Raw genomic sequence first — 20,156 nt, forward strand, 5'->3', positions numbered from 1 at the left:
AATAGTTTTCTTGATTGTGTAATCACTGCTGCAGTGCCCAATCAGAATTTGAATCTGTGGAGTAATTCCACTGGCAGGCCTCTGTGCAATATTTTAAAGAAATAGAACAAGGAACCCTCTTCGCTGCATCGTGATGATATCAAAGGAGGGTCAATTTCTACTGGTCAAGTAGTGCCATGAACTGTGTACAGCGCATGACAGGGCCACATGGCGTGGTTTGCAGCATCCGGCGTCAAAATTACTGCACGGCTCTCAACTCGAGCACTCCTGCGGCTCCCTGCTCAATGCCATGACTTTGGCAACATTGGAACAGAGCGTGCACTGGGGCAATATAACTTATACTGGACCCGAATCCCCAAAACCATTTGTGTAATATGTGTACCGAGGTACAACGTAGGGCGCAAGTGTAAATGTACATTTGAGAATCCAAAAATGTGGATATAAATCGGAGAGATTCACTCACACCTACTTGTCCATGTGAGTAAAGTGTATCCTCTAACTGGGAAATGGTTGTTCTAGAGCGGGAACTCTTAGAACATGGGGTTGTCGGTATTCAAGAACTTTACCATGGTCTTTGCAGCTATAATTATGTTAGGATGACTTCAGAGACCAACCAATGGTGGAAAGTTCGGGACCACCCACAAATGCATGGGTGTGTTTGGGGAGTGGGTGTTCCTTGGCAAACAAGTGTTGAAATGTATTTGCACTACTGCCTTAAATTTATGTATGCGTAAATGCACATTATGTGTATTTGTATATGCAAAGATGATTTAGCATTGGGCTGAATAGGAATTCAAAACGCAATGCGAAGAACCTGCGACTGCCTCATCTTTCTAGGTGTATTGCTGAACTCACTTGTAAATACCAGAGGAAGATGAACAAGCATTGGCATAGCCAATAGGTCTCACCTTTGGGACATTATAAGTGTTTAGCCATGCAACAGTTGATGTTGCACCAAGGATATTGTGCTGCATGATTAAATACTTATAAGGTCCAAAAGGCAAGACCTATTGGCTATGCCAATGTTTGTTTTAATGTTAGTGCGGAGTCGAGTAAGCAGCAGCCCCAGCACTGCTGTTGCCCGAGGGGACGGATGTAAAGGTCGAGAGGGCCGCACTTTGAGTATCACTGCCCTAGGACTTCCCTCCCTGGAGACTGACAACATTCCCAGCACGCACTGTTTAAGGCCACGACTCGGACATTTGGAATGCTAGACATTCAGACTCGCCTCGAATGAAGTACTTGCGGCGTTTTGAAGTTTCTCTCAGTGTTTCTAGTTTAAAGATTTTCACTGCGCGACCTATGACCGCCCGAGTCGGTGCAGGTCTGATCCACTGGGCAGCCAGAGCACTGGCCCAGGAGGACTCGAAGTGCTGCTCAGAACAACCACCAGGGAATAACCTCCAAGAAGGTATTCCTCAATAGCTGTCACAGGAGTCAGGAACACGGGCGTGAGGAGAGCACAGTGTCACCTGTACAGGAGTCAGTAAAATGGAACATGCCGTCACTTTCACACCTGTAGGGAACAGATTTACAGGTGGAAAGAATGTGGGACATGAAGGAGCGAATGTTCTCTTCTTCACTGCTGCATCAAGGAGATTGAGGAAGACGAACAGGCCACACGCAGGAAAAGGATATGCTGGCCACTTTTACACCTGCATAAAACACCGGTTGGAGCCAGTGCTCCGTGCTTGCTCTCAGCTTAGCAACAAACTTCTGTGCCCAGGTTCTTTAAACCAGAGACAACTAGTGCTACGGATTTGCATTTTTAAATCAACCATTCAAGTTATTCTTATAGTTTAAATGTTAAGTACTTTTGCTTTGTCGATGCTTTTCAGAGTGCGGAATAGAGAGATTATGGCCCAAATAAGCTGTCAGAGCTCACAGGCTCTTGAGATATGTGGATTTCACAGGGGCCCAATTTATATCTGAATGCACTCAACAGACAGTATGGAAATGCTTATTGTGTAAACGTCTACTTTACGACTCTCCGGTCTACTTCTTAGAAGTAGTGCTGAAGTTCGCCTGACATCGCTGCGAAAATGTGGGTTAAAGTGTGAACAGTCCTTTCATCAATACAGAACCCCTAATAAAGCAGACTACACTCCCTGCACACCAGACACACCTGAAACAGACTGCTCTCTCCCTGCATGCAGGGGGCATCTGTGAATGTATCCTGTGCTCGCATCATGTGTTCTCTCTGCATGCAGGAGGCACCTGTCAACTCCCCCTCTGCTCTCTCTGCATGCAGGAGGCACCTGTCAACTCATCCTGTGCTCTCCCTGTTTACAGGAGGCACCTGTCAACTCCCCCTCTGCTCTCTCTGCATGCAGGAGGCACCTGTCAACTCATCCTGTGCTCTCCCTGTTTACAGGAGGCGCCTGTTCTCTCACCATGTGTTCTCTCTGCATGCAGGAGGCACCTGTCAACTCATCCTGTGCTCTCCCTGTTTACAGGAGGCGCCTGTTCTCTCACCATGTGTTCTCTCTGCATGCAGGAGGCACCTGTCAACTCATCCTGTGCTCTCCCTGTTTACAGGAGGCGCCTGTTCTCTCACCATGTGTTCTCTCTGCATGCAGGAGGCACCTGTCAACTCATCCTGTGCTCTCCCTGTTTACAGGAGGCGCCTGTTCTCTCACCATGTGTTCTCTCTGCATGCAGGAGGCACCTGTCAACTCATCCTGTGCTCTCCCTGTTTACAGGAGGCGCCTGTTCTCTCACCATGTGTTCTCTCTGCATGCAGGAGGCACCTGTCAACTCATCCTGTGCTCTCCCTGTTTACAGGAGGCGCCTGTTCTCTCACCATGTGTTCTCTCTGCATGCAGGAGGCACCTGTCAACTCATCCTGTGCTCTCCCTGTTTACAGGAGGCACCTGTCAACTCCCCCTTGGCTCTCTGCATGCAGGAGGCACCTGTCAACTCATCCTGTGCTCTCCCTGTTTACAGGAGGCGCCTGTTCTCTCACCATGTGTTCTCTCTGCATGCAGGAGGCACCTGTCAACTCATCCTGTGCTCTCCCTGTTTACAGGAGGCGCCTGTTCTCTCACCATGTGTTCTCTCTGCATGCAGGAGGCACCTGTCAACTCATCCTGTGCTCTCCCTGTTTACAGGAGGCGCCTGTTCTCTCACCATGTGTTCTCTCTGCATGCAGGAGGCACCTGTCAACTCATCCTGTGCTCTCCCTGTTTACAGGAGGCGCCTGTTCTCTCACCATGTGTTCTCTCTGCATGCAGGAGGCACCTGTCAACTCATCCTGTGCTCTCCCTGTTTACAGGAGGCACCTGTCAACTCCCCCTCTGCTCTCTCTGCATGCAGGAGGCACCTGTCAACTCATCCTGTGCTCTCCCTGTTTACAGGAGGCGCCTGTTCTCTCACCATGTGTTCTCTCTGCATGCAGGAGGCACCTGTCAACTCATCCTGTGCTCTCCCTGTTTACAGGAGGCGCCTGTTCTCTCACCATGTGTTCTCTCTGCATGCAGGAGGCACCTGTCAACTCATCCTGTGCTCTCCCTGTTTACAGGAGGCGCCTGTTCTCTCACCATGTGTTCTCTCTGCATGCAGGAGGCACCTGTCAACTCATCCTGTGCTCTCCCTGTTTACAGGAGGCGCCTGTTCTCTCACCAGGTGTTCTCTCTGCATGCAGGAGGCACCTGTCAACTCATCCTGTGCTCTCCCTGTTTACAGGAGGCGCCTGTTCTCTCACCATGTGTTCTCTCTGCATGCAGGAGGCACCTGTCAACTCATCCTGTGCTCTCCCTGTTTACAGGAGGCGCCTGTTCTCTCACCATGTGTTCTCTCTGCATGCAGGAGGCACCTGTCAACTCATCCTGTGCTCTCCCTGTTTACAGGAGGCGCCTGTTCTCTCACCATGTGTTCTCTCTGCATGCAGGAGGCACCTGTCAACTCATCCTGTGCTCTCCCTGTTTACAGGAGGCGCCTGTTCTCTCACCATGTGTTCTCTCTGCATGCAGGAGGCACCTGTCAACTCATCCTGTGCTCTCCCTGTTTACAGGAGGCGCCTGTTCTCTCACCATGTGTTCTCTCTGCATGCAGGAGGCACCTGTCAACTCATCCTGTGCTCTCCCTGTTTACAGGAGGCGCCTGTTCTCTCACCATGTGTTCTCTCTGCATGCAGGAGGCACCTGTCAACTCCCCCTCTGCTCTCTCTGCATGCGGGAGGCACCTGTCAACTCATCCTGTGCTCTCCCTGCATGAGGACACAGCTGTGAACTCACTCTGTGCTCCCATCATGTGCTCTCCCTACATACAGGGGCACCTGTGACCTCACCCTATGCTCTTCTTGCATACGGGAGGCACCTGTGAACTTACCCTGTGCTCTCTCTGCACGCAGGGGAGACCTGTGCTCTCCTTTCATACAGTAGACACCTGTTAACTCATGCTATGCACTCCTTGCAAACAGGAGTCACCGTGAATTCACCCTGATTTGATTTATCAATTTGTAAAGCGCGCGATTGCCCGCAGGCGTCTTGGCGCTAAGATAAATCCTTTCCATCTCTGGAACGGTGTCTAAAGTTTATTCAGAGAATAGCCATGTTTTTACTTCCTTTCTAAAGGATTCCAAAGATGGGCAGGTTTTTATGTCAAAAGGCAGTTGATTCCATGTGCGTGCTGCATGTACAAGGAAGCTTCTACCTCCCCAGTTAGCTCGTTTAAATCTGGGAACGGTAATTAGTTTCATTTGGCCGGATCTCAGATGTCTTGTGGGTTCATATTGTTTCAGATGATACCACAAAAATTGTGATCCTTTTCTCTGAAGTGCCTTATAGGTCAAGCAGAGTGATTTGAATTTCACCTTCTTTGCAATTGGTAGCCAATGCAAAGTTTTTAGTTTGTGTCTGATTGGCTCAAACTTAGGTATGTCTAGAACCATTCTGGCTGCTGCATTTTGTATACACTTGCTAACTCACCCTGTATTATCCTTGCATTCAAGAGACACATGTCATCTCAAACTATGCCAGTCCTTCATACAGGAGACACCTGTGATGTCACACAGAGCTCTACCTGCATACAGGAGGCATATGTAAACTTAACCTGTGCTCTCCCTGCATATAGGAGACCCTTGCAACCTCACCCTGTGCTCTCACCCTGTACTCTCCCTTCATACAGGAGACCCTTGTGACCTCACCCTGCGCGCTCACCCTATACTCTCCCATCATACAGGAGACCCTTGTTACCTCACCCTGCGCTCTCACCTTGTACTCTCCCTTCATACAGGAGACCCTTGTGACCTCACCCTGTGCTCTCACCCTGTACTCTCCCTTCATACAGGAGACCCTTGTGACCTCACCTTGTGCTCTCACCCTGTACTCTCCCTTCATACAGGAGACCCTTGTGACCTCACCTTGTGCTCTCACCCTATACTCTCCCTTCATACAGGAGACCCTTGTGACCTCACCCTGTGCTCTCACCCTATACTCTCCCTTCATACAGGAGACCCTTGCAGCCTCACCCTGTTCTCTCACCTGTACTCTCCCTTCATGCAGGAGACCCTTGCAGCCTCACCCTGTGCTCTCACCCTATACTCTCCCCTCATACAGGAGACCCTTGCTACCTCACCCTGTGCTCTCACCCTATACTCTCCATTCAAACAGGAGACCCTTGCTACCTCACCCTGTGCTCTCACCCTATACTCTCCCATCATACAGGAGACCCTTGCTACCTCACCCTGTGCTCTCACCCTATACCCATCATACAGGAGACCCTTGCTACCTCACCCTGTGCTCTCACCCTGTACTCTCCCTTCATACAGGAGACCCTTGTGACCTCACCTTGTGCTCTCACCCTATACTCTCCCTTCATACAGGAGACCCTTGTGACCTCACCCTGTGCTCTCACCCTATACTCTCCCTTCATACAGGAGACCCTTGCAGCCTCACCCTGTGCTCTCACCCTATACTCTCCCTTCATACAGGAGACCCTTGTGACCTCACCCTGTGCTCTCACCCGATACTCTCCCTTCATACAGGAGACCCTTGTGACCTCACCCTGCGCTCTCACCCTATACTCTCCCATCATACAGGAGACCCTTGTGACCTCACCCTGCGCTCTCACCCTGTACTCTCCCTTCATACAGGAGACCCTGTGACCTCACCCTGCGCTCTCACCCTGTACTCTCCCTTCATACAGGAGACCCTGTGACCTCACCCTGTACTCTCCCCTCATACAGGAGACCCTTGTGACCTCAACCTGTGCTCTCACCCTATACTCTCCCTTCATACAGGAGACCCTTGCTGCCTCACCCTGTGCTCTCACCCTGTACTCTCCCTTCATACAGGAGACCCTTGCTGCCTCACCCTGTGCTCTCACCCTGTACTCTCCCTTCATACAGGAGACCCTTGTGACCTCACTCTGTGCTCTCACCCTATACTCTCCCTTCATACAGGAGACCCTTGTGACCTCACCCTGTGCTCTCACCCTATACTCTCCCATCATACAGGAGACCCTTGTGACCTCACCCTGTGCTCTCACCCTATACTCTCCCATCATACAGGAGACCCTTATGACCTCAACCTGTGCTCTCACCCTATACTCTCCCTTCATACAGGAGACCCTTGTGACCTCACCCTGTGCTCTCACCCGATACTCTCCCTTCATACAGGAGACCCTTGTGACCTCACCCTGTGCTCTCACCCTATACTCTCCCTTCATACAGGAGACCCTTGTGACCTCACCCTGTGCTCTCACCCTATACTCTCCCTTCATACAGGAGACCCTTGTGACCTCACCCTGTGCTCTCACCCTATACTCTCCCATCATACAGGAGACCCTTGTGACCTCACCTTGTGCTCTCACCCTATACTCTCCCTTCATACAGGAGACCCTTGTGACCTCAACCTGTGCTCTCACCCTATACTCTCCCTTCATACAGGAGACCCTTGCTGCCTCACCCTGTGCTCTCACCCTGTACTCTCCCTTCATACAGGAGACCCTTGCTGCCTCACCCTGTGCTCTCACCCTGTACTCTCCCTTCATACAGGAGACCCTTGTGACCTCACTCTGTGCTCTCACCCTATACTCTCCCATCATACAGGAGACCCTTGTGACCTCACCCTGTGCTCTCACCCTATACTCTCCCATCATACAGGAGACCCTTGTGACCTCACCCTGTGCTCTCACCCTATACTCTCCCATCATACAGGAGACCCTTGTGACCTCACCCTGTGCTCTCACCCTATACTCTCCCATCATACAGGAGACCCTTGTGACCTCACCCTGTGCTCTCACCCGATACTCTCCCTTCATACAGGAGACCCTTGTGACCTCACCCTGTACTCTCCCTGCATATAGGAGACCCTTGCAACCTCACCCTGTGCTCTCACCCTGTACTCTCCCTTCATACAGGAGACCCTTGTGACCTCACCCTGTGCTCTCACCCTATACTCTCCCTTCATACAGGAGACCCTTGTGACCTCACCCTGTGCTCTCACCCTATACTCTCCCTTCATACAGGAGACCCTTGTGACCTCACCCTGTGCTCTCACCCTACTCTCCCATCATACAGGAGACCCTTGTGACCTCACCCTGTGCTCTCACCCTATACTCTCCCTTCATACAGGAGACCCTTGTGACCTCACCCTGTGCTCTCACCCGATACTCTCCCTTCATACAGGAGACCCTTGTGACCTCGCCCTGCGCTCTCACCCTATACTCTCCCATCATACAGGAGACCCTTGTGACCTCACCCTGCGCTCTCACCCTGTACTCTCCCTTCATACAGGAGACCCTTGTGACCTCACCCTGTGCTCTCACCCGATACTCTCCCTTCATACAGGAGACCCTTGTGACCTCACCCTGTGCTCTCACCCGATACTCTCCCTTCATACAGGAGGCCCTTGTGACCTCACCCTGTGCTCTCACCCTATACTCTCCCTTCATACAGGAGACCCTTGTGACCTCACCCTGTGCTCTCACCCTATACTCTCCCATCATACAGGAGACCCTTGTGACCTCACCCTGTGCTCTCACCCTATACTCTCCCTTCATACAGGAGACCCTTGTGACCTCACCCTGTGCTCTCACCCGATACTCTCCCTTCATACAGGAGACCCTTGTGACCTCACCCTGTGCTCTCACCCTATACTCTCCCATCATACAGGAGACCCTTATGACCTCAACCTGTGCTCTCACCCTATACTCTCCCTTCATACAGGAGACCCTTGTGACCTCACCCTGTGCTCTCACCCGATACTCTCCCTTCATACAGGAGACCCTTGTGACCTCACCCTGTGCTCTCACCCTATACTCTCCCTTCATACAGGAGACCCTTGTGACCTCACCCTGTGCTCTCACCCTATACTCTCCCTTCATACAGGAGACCCTTGTGACCTCACCTTGTGCTCTCACCCTGTACTCTCCCTTCATACAGGAGACCCTTGTGACCTCACCTTGTGCTCTCACCCTGTACTCTCACCCTGTACTCTCCCTTCATACAGGAGACCCTTGTGACCTCACCCTGTGCTCTCACCCTATACTCTCCCTTCATACAGGAGACCCTTGTGACCTCACCTTGTGCTCTCACCCTGTACTCTCCCTTCATACAGGAGACCCTTATGACCTCAACCTGTGCTCTCACCCTATACTCTCCCTTCATACAGGAGACCCTTGTGACCTCACCCTGTGCTCTCACCCTATACTCTCCCTTCATACAGGAGACCCTTGCTGCCTCACCCTGTGCTCTCACCCTGTACTCTCTCTTCATACAGGAGACCCTTATGACCTCACTCTGCGCTCTCACCCTATACTCTCCCTTCATACAGGAGACCCTTGCTACCTCACCCTGTGCTCTCACCCTATACTCTCCCTTCATGCAGGAGACCCTTGCTGCCTCACCCTGTGCTCTCACCCTGTACTCTCCCTTCATACAGGAGACCCTTGCTGCCTCACCCTGTGCTCTCACCCTGTACTCTCCCTTCATACAGGAGACCCTTGCTGCCTCCCCCTGTGCTCTCACCCTGTACTCTCCATTCATACAGGAGACCCTTGTGACCTCACCCTGTGCTCTCACCCTATACTCTCCCTTCATACAGGAGACCCTTGTGACCTCACCCTGTGCTCTCACCCTGTACTCTCCATTCATACAGGAGACCCTTGTGACCTCACCCTGTGCTCTCACCCTATACTCTCCCTTCATACAGGAGACCCTTGCTACCTCACCCTGTGCTCTCATCCTGTGCTCTCATCCTGTGCTCTCACCCTATACTCTTTCATCATACAGGAGACCCTTGCTGCCTCACCCTGTGCTCTCATGTGCTCTCCCTGCAGACAGGAGGCCCCGGCTGCTTGCGAGTCGCTCCTCTGCTGCTCTCAGAGATGCTGTGCTCAGCCTTTCACATATAACTGGATTACCTCTTCATCCCCCCAGGGGTGATGTCGGATTAAACAAAGATCAAGGACCAGATTGGATTCACAGGAGAACAGCAAGAGATGGGAAGGAGTCCTCGCCTCCCGCCTACCCTACCTGCCCAATACACAGAGCACTGAGGCCGATTCTAAGATGGAGAAACAAAGACTTCCAGATTAACATCTTATGAAGTATTCTAAAACTGGCAGACGGACAGTGCATGTTTCCTTGTCAGGGAGGGCGAAGCTACTGGTGATGATTCTATGGGAGAGGAAATTCAGTATGAAAAGGTATCCCCCGCCCACTCCCTGAATAACAGAGGTATATCCTGTAAAGCGCTCTGATACCTCTGGGTTTAGCCAGCGCTATATAGAACCTTAAATAAATAAATAACTGCTGGACCAGGCGGTCGGATCCCTGCTACATTGTTGTGATATCTGCATAGTACGCGCACAGCCAAACCCATGGCCCTCATTAACATGGTCCAGGCGTATCCTGGACAGCTGGCTGTTGTGGGCACTTCTGGACCTACGTTGGTCACCCCTTCCCTTAAGCCACTTTACCTTTTCTGACACTTTTAGGTATTTTCCAGTAGCCCCAGGACCCCAGCGCAGAGCCCTGTACCAGGGCAGTGTGCAGAGAAGGCAGGTCACACATGGGAAGCGCTCCCCAAGTGGCCATCTCTGCATAAAAATATGTGTGTATAGGTCTAGCATACATTGGAAGTTCCATCCTGCACACCAGAGTACACACCTGGCATTGTATTACATACTAAAACATCTCATGTCCTGACTTATTGTGAACACACAAGTGTGCATGTCAGAAGCTCTGGAACATATTACTATTTTGTGTGTGAAACGATGGATCATCTAATACTGTATGTGTGGATTCACATTAGAACGCGCTGTGCTCGTCGTCAGTTCAACATAACACACATGCCTCGTACATGTCTGGGGTTGGGCGACATACAAGTATGCATGTAAAGGGCTGTGTATCATGTCAGACTTTCTGATGCTGGTCATCGTATGCAAAACCAGGCCCCGTCGAGATGTATGTAGCACAGTGATCCATCTGCCTAGCTGACAAGTAGGCATGTAAAACGGAATTAAAGGGGCCACCCCTCAAACGATGCCACGATACATCTCAAAACCCAAACACACGTACATTCTAGAATGGCTACGGCTGGCGGCAGTTCCAGATTGACGACTGGGTAAAGAAGTGTTTTTTTTTAAATTTTATTTACATAAGCTGGTTCCTCTAATCAGAATTATCTATATAATTACAGAAACATTGATCTATGTGGAAATTGGAAACTATTACCTCAACCCCTTAAGAATAAACTTTTAGCACCATTTGTATTCTTTTTGGCACCACTGCTCCTCTGATTTCGAGGAGAGGGTATCCCAGAACTCCACTCTCATCCTCTTCACAGTCCAAGTCATATCTGCTCCAGTCTGATTTCAACCCCAAGGTTCAAAGTTGTGGTTGTCTTGTCAATTTTTGAAACACTGCGTTTCTTTGGTGATGGGGTGAACTGTCTGCCCAACGCCCCGAAGCAGAGGCTTGAATTGATTCCAGAAGGGTAAAAGGCATCAACAACCTTCTCATGCCTTGGGGTTTTGTGGATTCTCCGGGTCCCCAACATAAGATTTCAGCTCTATTAAATCTCCCTGAGAGAGCACACATTTCTCAGACATAGCGGATTATCAACAATAAAAATACAAATGATTGGAAGTCCAATTACGGGCAAGAAATGTTTCCATTTTACGGACAAGCATTGCATCAATAAAGACATCTTGGTTGATTACGTCTTGTTGACAAACGCCTCTCCTAAAGATGAACAAGCATTGTCTGCGCCTTCTTCCTCTTTGATGCTCAACAGCCACCCCTTGGGAAGAAGCATAAACCCATCAATGATGGATACTGGGAGTGCGAGAGCCTCAACCGACATACAATGGAATGATTTGTGGTGTGCGCAAGGCTGGTCTGCTTAGGGTTTACAAAACCATCCTCGTCGGCGACCACATCAAAGCATGATCTGCCACAGGTTTATGTCCTGTACCATGCGGGATACTGTTAGCGTCACAAGATTACCCTATGAAGAGGTCGTCTGAGCCACCCTGGCCAGCGCTGGAAGAGCGCAGCAGAACAGGGAGGTATGCTCGCACGAGATTTAGTTGTAAATTTGTTTGCATTCCCGATGATTTGTAGGAGGATGATGCCTGGGGAAGTAGAGACTGTTTCACACCCACCTCCCACCACTGAGATCCTCAATCAAATACTCAAGCTCTCCCAGTCCAAGCTGCTGATTATTTATGGCATCACCAGCACTGCCCACAATAACTGATCAGCCTGAAAAATGATTCTAGGAACAGTTTCTGCAAAATCTGCCTTAAGCAATGCCAATAAGAGAACCACCTCGAATGACATCTAGACCTCAATCCATTCTCTGAAACATCTATGAAGCTTCCTCTTCAACAGTAGCCGTGGACGTCCCAGGGCTCACCGGCTCCCGTACCCTTGCCCTAAACAACTTACCCCATGAGGAATCAATGGAAGACTCGCTGCACCGGCATCCGAGTGAATGAGATGTGGTGGGGAGGGCACGAAAACAAAACTGCAGACTCATGAAGATAGTGAAAACCACTGACTTGCCCCCAGACGACATTTCAAAGTTTCATTCACAAATGGAAAGGCAGTGATTATGTTTGAGCTGCGGTGAGCATCAAAGAGTTAAGGTATTCACTGTTATTTTAAAGAAAAGGCCTGCATGTTGATGAGGCCCAGACCATTTCATGAAGAACAAAGGGGAGGAGATTACTAGCTATGAAGGCCCTTGCTTCAATTTCTGTGGTCACTGTCAGACTGAAAAATAAACGCCATGTTCAGCATTTGCCTCTACCCCGCTTCAGAAGCCAAGCATAACCTGATTCGGAGATTACTGCAGCTACACATAGGCATTCAAAGAACATGATCACACCAAGCTCAGCGATTCCGGAGGGGAGACATGTCAATACTTCTGGCAAGAAATGACTATCCACTGCAGGAACTGCAGTCAAGGCTTTACATATCCTACCTTCCCTCGGCAAGCAGAATCCCTAGATGTGGAATTCCATTCCAACACCTCAAGATGAAAAGCCAAAGCAAAACCAATCCACACAGGAGCACAGCAGCGTCATCACTGATCACTTGAGACAACGATTCATCGAATTAAAAAGTGGGACAATGGTGCAGTTTGAGATGACAAGGTTAGATGAGCAGAACCTGATCCACCTCAGAAATGCAACTAAAATACTAGAAATGCCCGTCCATGATGAAGAACAAACTGATGAAGCGTTACAATTCATCAATTCAAATACTGAGACTAACAGCCAGGTCGATGGCCTCACTCCAAGCTCAGAGGGGCTATTCCTTTAACAGAGGGAGGAAGAACAGAACCTGTAGAGGATTGTATCTCTTTAACTCCCACCATTCGTTTCGTAAATATGTTACCAATCGGCCAACTCATACCAGCAACGATGCCAGCCTGCCAGGCCTAAAAACAGGCATATAGATCAAGCCAAAGCAGGACCCCAAAACACATAAAAAGACCCCATTTTATATGTTCTCCACGCTTCCCCCAAGTAAGTAGAGGACAGGAGTTTTCAGCACTTGGAGGTGGGGAAAATCGATCACTAAGGACAGCTTGCTAACGGATACTACCCAATGAGGTCCCTCTTTCGAGTTTAGCAAGACGGCCCAAGAAAGGTATTGCAAAGTGAAGGCAAGAGGCCACTAAAGTCTTTGGAGAAGGACATTCTCCCTGTGCTCATGCAATGACCAACAGTAAAGATTCAGCAAAATCAACGCTTCAATGTGCTACGCTCAGGCAGTTCCTTGTCAAATCAAAATGAAAATCAAGGGCTCGAAACCCATTCCAGCCCGGTCTCTCCTGAACAAGTATTTGAAAAAGCAATCCTTCAGGATGGCGACACTTCTGGATGCCCCCTGTCCCCCTTTCTTGAAGACGAGTCTCCATTGTCCTACTGCGGTCCATTTGCATGAACTCATTCCCCCGAACTACTGAAAACGTTTAGGTTTCGCGACTAACATCTAGCACAGAAACAGGAGATATTCTGTAACAGCAATTGGTTGCACTGGAGGTATTTTTGGCTCGATTTATGGTAGTCTCCTCTCCTGCTTTGGGCACAATCACACCTAATGTATTCGCGACCCAAGAATAAGTGCCTTCGATACTAAAAAGCATAAGAGAATCAAGGTCTGCAGCTCGGTCCTCAACGCCGACCATTAAGGAATTTATGCAAGGCCTTTTCTGTTCCTTTGCTCCAGCAATCAAATCAGTGAGTACCTGGGATCTTAAAGTGGTACTTTACTGAGTTATTCCTTTGGTCTTGTACACAAAAATGAGGCATGGAAGCTAAGACTTCTATTGCCCAATATATCTGCAAGGGGAGGTGGATAAATCAATAACTTTTCCCATCAGTATTCCTATATCACTTCCTTCAAAGACGAAGTTCTACAAACCAATCTCTACCAAGTTTACTTTGAAACTCATTTCGAATTAGATCTTAATTCAATCACCCCACATTTTTCAAGATTCTTCTCTTTGAAGACAAATCCTTATACTCCCTGGATGTGAAAAGGTGCCTAAAATGTTCTATTGGGAGATGCTGCTTCTCTAAAGCAAGATGTGTTTTACCATTCCAATCCATGTATTATTACTACTCGCTAGCCGGAATTCAAACCATGGGAATACATGAAAGATTCAATAATGGAAAGAAAAAAGTTACTCACCTGGAATTACAATTCGCCTGTATTGGGTGATAGCTACTGATGACGACAACTACTGTCCATCACATTGGCTTTACAAGTTAAGATGTAAGACGGCTTGCTATTACACGAGCAACAGAGATAATCCAGATGCATGCTCTAAATAGAAGTTCACACCACAGTCAGGCAAATAACATACAGACCAGACAGGCCTCAGCCTGAAGACAACAGCTCATCCAGCAGGTATGCAACTGCGTTCCACACACCAAAAATAACAGAAAATAATCATTTGAGGTTGCAACCTCTTACCTCAGCTGTATGGGCAGAGTAGCATCGTGGTCCCAGCGTTCTGAGAGCAGCAATCGCTGGGGTCCGGCAAACGCTAGAGAGGAGCGAACAAAGAGATGCGAAGTGTTACCTTGTGGCGATGGTGCACCCATACTTTCCTGCCACCAAGCAGCCCCGTTTGCTTGTTGCTCTTGTTCTACAGTGATAGACTTCGTTTTAATTGTACAGAATTTTCTACTATGGGTCTATCCATATCAACTCACTTGCGGTCAGTCGAAAAGAACGGATTTACTGCGTGTAGTGGAGCTGTGGCCAGGCACCCTAACTTGGTGATCTGGAGAAGTTTCCTGGCTACTTTGCCCCCTCTATTAAAGGGCTCAGCCCACAATAGTTACTGTTTAGCTCCCGACTTTGAATGTCAACACCCTAACTCCCCAGGAACACTGTTGAATTCAGACTATCATTGTTATTTCAACATCTATGACTGTTCCCAAAAGGGCCTGGCCCATCTCCAGGGTGGTGGAGCTTGTCATACCAGCAGTGCTTTAAATGGGCTGGTACTCACTGGTACTAAGTACCAGCACTTTTCAATTCTCACCCTGTGAGTACTGAAACAACTTCTTCACCAGGGAGACTATTGCTACTCGGAGGAACAGCACAGCAGGATCAGTGGAATGAGTGCGACTCATCAGTGCTGCTCTAAACTTAACGGCTGATAAATCCTCAGCAGCTCCATTGCTGCATCAGGGCTTCTCGGGGTTTGCACAGCTGGCATCCTACGGTGATTCACAGTGCAGGGTTCATTGGCACTGCCCAGTCAACCCCATTGTAGGTATGCGATGCAGGGAAACTGGAAATTAAATCCAAGTTGTGTAGTTGTTTTGTTTGCAGATCTGAGTGGTTTCGTGCTGCAGAAGAGTTTGGAAGTCAAAAGACAACATAAAAAGATTTGAGTTCTGTGTGGACGCAATTTTACAAGGGCAAATCATTAAGCTACATTTAGTTTTCCTCAGTGCCCCATATAAGGGGGAGAGGAATATGTGAGAGGAGAAAGAGAAATAAAAAGAGGAGTGAAGACAGGGATCAAGCAAACGACAGATATCACTAAAAGGGACTGATTCCATAGTTATTTGTGAACACTTAATAAGGCATGATTCAATCAAACAATAACTCTCTGTGAAATATCAACTTAGCCCCTTTCCAGCACCACTTATTTTTTATTTTCAGCTTTTTCGAACCTTATAAATGTGATGCACTTGCGCCCAAAGTAAGCCACACTCATGATTTAAACTGGTTCTACTGCAGCATTGGCATTTCATTCTGTGTCAATATAGGCAGGGTCTCTGGAATTATGCGGCAGGGAGGACCAAATTATGTTGCAGCGTTGACTAAATTATGCAGCAAGAAAGGGCAAATTATGATGCTTAATGCAGCACTTTTTATGACAGTTTTACTTTATTTTGTTGTCATTTTTACATCTAGTAACACTGCCTTGGAAAAGATTTCATCTTAATGGTATCAGTTGAATACCTTTGCGAAGGACCTTCCCCTGCACAGGAACATTCGACACCATATTTTCAGTAACTTGGTCAGTTTAAGCTGGAAACAATTTTTTTGGGGGCAAAACCTGCTGATTATGCAGCAGATGATGGTTTATGTGGCAAATGCGGCAATTCCATTATTATGCGAAATAAATGCTGCAGGATCACATAATTACAGCAGCCCTGAATATAGGGTTGTAAACCAGTGCCCTGAAATGCTTGTTCCAGGTGTGTGAATGCTGTGACGAGGTTAATCCTGTTTGCCACTGATTATCTCTCAGATAGCTCTTTCTGGAATATGATCTGCATGAATGTCAGGGAGGGTAACAATGATAGACTGGTGGTGTTATCCAATCATGAGCTTTGCATCTGCACATCCAGACTATTCGAAAGGAAATTGAGAAAGAAAGGAGAAGTGAGAATCTGGAGATAGGCTGGAAAATAAAAATGGGAATAAGATCAGGATAAAAGTTGGAGAAAGAGGAAAGGTGCACAGAAAGAGAAGTTGACAAAGATGAGAGAGTGATAGAAGAAAGAGGGAGGGGGAAGACGAGCAATATGTAAAAGAGAGGGAGTCACAGAGATGTGGTTAGAGAAAGAAGGACGGAAGGGACTGATGGAAAGCATTTGAGAGCAACAGGACGTATCAGGGAGATGCGTAAAGTGCAGTTTTTGATTTGAAAATTAATTTAAAATGCATCACTTGAAGGGGGGTTCCACTTTCCTGAAGTAGCTTCACTCCAAAATTCACTGAAATACTACTTTTCCTCCTATAAATGTATATGCTGAAATGAAGTAAACGTGAAACCATAACTGTGAATATTCATGCTAAATATTTAAAGAGGCCCTTGAGCTCTTTAAATACAAACACACAAGAGGAACTATGAATACAATGTCAACATTGCCATGAAGTCGGGTGGTGTGCAACAACACAGGATAAATAAATAAACCATCAATGTATATTTTGTTAGTCATCGCATGGACTTCCACAATGTTCGTTTTTGTTTATTCAAATACTTTACATGAATGTACTTCATTATTTTGTAACTTTTAAACTGACTGCTACCATGTTAGGTGAATAAAAATGAACACTCAATTCAAGAGGATTATTAAAAGGTGCTTTAAAGGAAGCACCGTCGTTGAATAAACAAGAACAATATAGCTAAGGAGAGGCGAAATCTGACAACAGCGGGATAATGGTATGTCCTTCTCTAGGTTTCTTTCTCCAACTGCACACAGCGTCCATTAATGTGGATACATCAAAATTCAAATGTTGTTCATACGCTATAAGCAATTTACACGCATATGAAATTTGAAAAACAATGCTAAGTATCCTTTTGCATATGCAAAAATATTAAGAACACAGATGGCAGAAATGTTTCTGTATCCTCCTGCACAATAGTGCATGAGAAAATCTTAATCTTGTTAATGAATGCTTTCCACTTAGCCCGCCCCTAGCTCCACCCCAATCTCCACCCTCAGTCCCTGGCTCAATTTGGGGAGTACCTGCACTTATCTTCCCCCCCCCCCCATTAAAGCTCTGCATACCGGTATGCAACCCTACCTATTGGTCAAGGTGCAAAGTCTCGTCTTACAGGGTGCTTGCCTTTCATCATCTTTCTGTGCTGGCTCTGCTCCCTTCCCCTGCACTCTGCCTCCCAAATCAACGAGCCTGCATCTCTCACAGCTTCTCTCTCTCCGTTTTCCTTCCCTCTTGGTTTCTCCTATCTATGTGGGCCTCTCCCTTCTCGGTTTCGGTCTCCTCTACATAACTGCCCATTCATCCTAATCACTCGCCGGTTTCTCTCTCTTCCATCTAGAGTTAACCCTTGCTTCATTATGTGATGTCTCTCTAGCGCCATTCTAGCTCTTTATTTTCCTCGCTTCATTCTCCCGTGTACCTCCCTTTACTTCTCTGCTTTGCTCCTGTCCCTGGATCCTCATTCTTATTCTCAAGTTCTCTTTTTGCCTATCTCTCACTATACCTCTAACTCTCTCTTCCCTTTCTCCCCTTTTGTTATTCTCACTTCTTTGCATTGCTTTCTTCCCCACTATCCAAGCTTATTTTGTAGTCTTTCGCTCTGCTGCTTCATGCCTTTTTCTGTATTGATGCAAAGTGATCCCTGACAGATAAGACACATGCAGATAGTCCTGTTTTCTTTAACCCAGTAGAACATGTGTTTAAAAGCCAATTCCTGCAATGGAAAAACAAAACTACAAAGTGCTAGAATGTGTCTGAAAGTGTCACATAGCACTCCATCGTTTTGTAAGCTATTACACAATTTACAATCATGCCTAATACAGAGGTTACATGTATTTTCATAGCGCCATCAGTGGATATATGGCACTAGGCAGGTCTATTGTAAGCCCCTCTCTTGTCCACCCCTCTTTCTGTGTTTATAACCCCAGAGAGGGGCTGTTTTTCTGTGTTTATAGCCCCAGAGAGAGGGTGTTTTTCTGTGTTTATAGCCCCAGAGAGGGAGTGTTTTTCTGTGTTTATAGCCCCAGAGAGAGGGTGTTTTTCTGTGTTTATAACCCCAGAGAGGGGCTGTTTTTCTGTGTTTATAGCCCCAGAGAGGGGCTGTTATTTCTGTGTTTATAACCCCAGAGAGGGTGTTATGAAGCAGTGCTGTGTGCCTGACTCTCCCCTCCCCTTGCTCCTGCTGTGGGGGTCTCACACCTGCACCCACCCCTTCCCCAGAGGAGTTCGGAGACTCACCCCTGCGCCCCGGTGATCCACAGCGCCCTCTGACAGAGGGCCGGGGCCAGCCTCGCACTCTGCATCCTGGAGCCGTGTGTACCGGTGGGCCTGCTGGAAGGAAGGAAGGGCAGCTCTCCCTGAGTGCCTCGCTTCCTGCCCGGCCACCCGGCCTCTCCTCCTTGCCCCGCCCTCCTCCACGGTCACATGGCAACAGCGCTGTCACACAAAGCAAGGTCACCGGAAGCGCCAGTGCACCCCGCCGCCAGGCACGCTGGGCAGTGTAGTCTTCGCCTAGTCGTGCGAGGCAAGATCCGCCGCACGGCACGCCGGGAGATGTAGTCTTCACCAACTTGGCAGAGAAGAGATGGCGTCCGCAGGCCAGAGGAGGAAAGTCTATTTTAAACCTCCAAAGTGAATTGAGAAGAAAACATTGTTGGGTGGTGGTGAGGTGCGAAAAGAGGCGACGTTAAAGCCTGCTTAAGGCTAGGTGTGTGAGTTTGTCACCTTTCTTAGCGAAAGTACGGGCTTATGTCATACATGCCAACGTTTTAGGACAGGGAGGTGGGAGATTTAAAATAAAAAATCGTGAGAATGAAAATTCCCCATTGACTTCTATTATAGAAAATGCTATTTCAGGCGGGAGACAGCTAAAATAAAGCCATTTTTGGCTTGAAAATCATCAGTCTCCCGCCTGAATCGGGTCTATTGGCATGTATGTGTACACATTTTAAGATTCTGCAACGGTAAGGACATGCTTCTTAAGTAGAACTTTGCATGAACTCGTCTGTATTTCTTTTTAACATAGACGTCATGTCTTTGTTTACTTTAACTGTCTGACAGGGGTCACATGGGCAGCTGTAGAACACATTTGAAAGTGTTTTCTTCTAACATTTACTATTTAAAGTATGCACCAGTGAGGGAAAAAAATATACCATCTTTAGGTAATTTTTGGGTCTTGTCTAGGCAGCATATGCACTGTCTTAGAGACATGTGGTATTCAGTCTATGGGGTTTAAACACGCCCAGCACTTTCCATTCGTTCTTTCGTCGGCCTTTACAAATTCCTTTGTTATCATTGGTCAACTGCATACATTTGTCCCGCCTTTGGGCTGTTTTGTTCCGATCTGAGGCACGCCCCTGTTAATGGATCCTTTGACTATGGGCCTTATGGTTTATTTCAGTGCAATACTTTGTCTTTTGCTCTCTCCTCGCTGCTATTCCCGGTACACAAAATGTCCTGTGCCGTTCCCACAACATCTCCCTCCCCTTGCAGCTTGTTTTTATTCTGGACAGCTGCTCTTCGCTCCATCCCTGGGCTGCAGCTGTCTCCTCTCTCCTGCTTGTTGAGCTTTTTTCTTCTGTAGCTTCAGTAGTGTTATGCAAATGCTGCACTAATGCCATAAAATACAGGAGAATACATTGTTGCATCTCCTAAATGTGACTTATTTACAGAGAGATACTGTAGCTGCTGTGAAAGGAGAAATACACACTATGAG

The 20,156-nt window shown here is 47.9% G+C and overlaps 1 protein-coding gene across 2 annotated transcripts in view; it reads right to left on the reverse strand.

Moving 5' to 3' along the window:
• Positions 1–18,891, reverse strand: part of ACADVL (acyl-CoA dehydrogenase very long chain) — a 137,008-nt gene extending 118,117 nt beyond the window's left edge. The window contains exons 1-2 of one of the 2 annotated variants that reach the window (XM_086946104.1): positions 18,680–18,891; positions 14,441–14,513 (exon numbers count right to left, since the gene is read on the reverse strand). In XM_086946104.1, the coding sequence (XP_086802230.1) occupies positions 14,441–14,513; positions 18,680–18,744 (138 nt within the window). In that variant the 5' untranslated portion in view covers positions 18,745–18,891. The remainder of the gene's footprint in view (positions 1–14,440; positions 14,514–18,679) is intronic. The other variant, XM_086946103.1, reaches the window with a different exon arrangement.
• Between the last annotated feature and the right edge of the window lie 1,265 nt (positions 18,892–20,156).

The sequence above is a fragment of the Lissotriton vulgaris genome, chromosome 12 (assembly GCF_964263255.1).
Source record: "Lissotriton vulgaris chromosome 12, aLisVul1.2, whole genome shotgun sequence".
NCBI lineage: Eukaryota > Metazoa > Chordata > Amphibia > Caudata > Salamandridae > Lissotriton > Lissotriton vulgaris.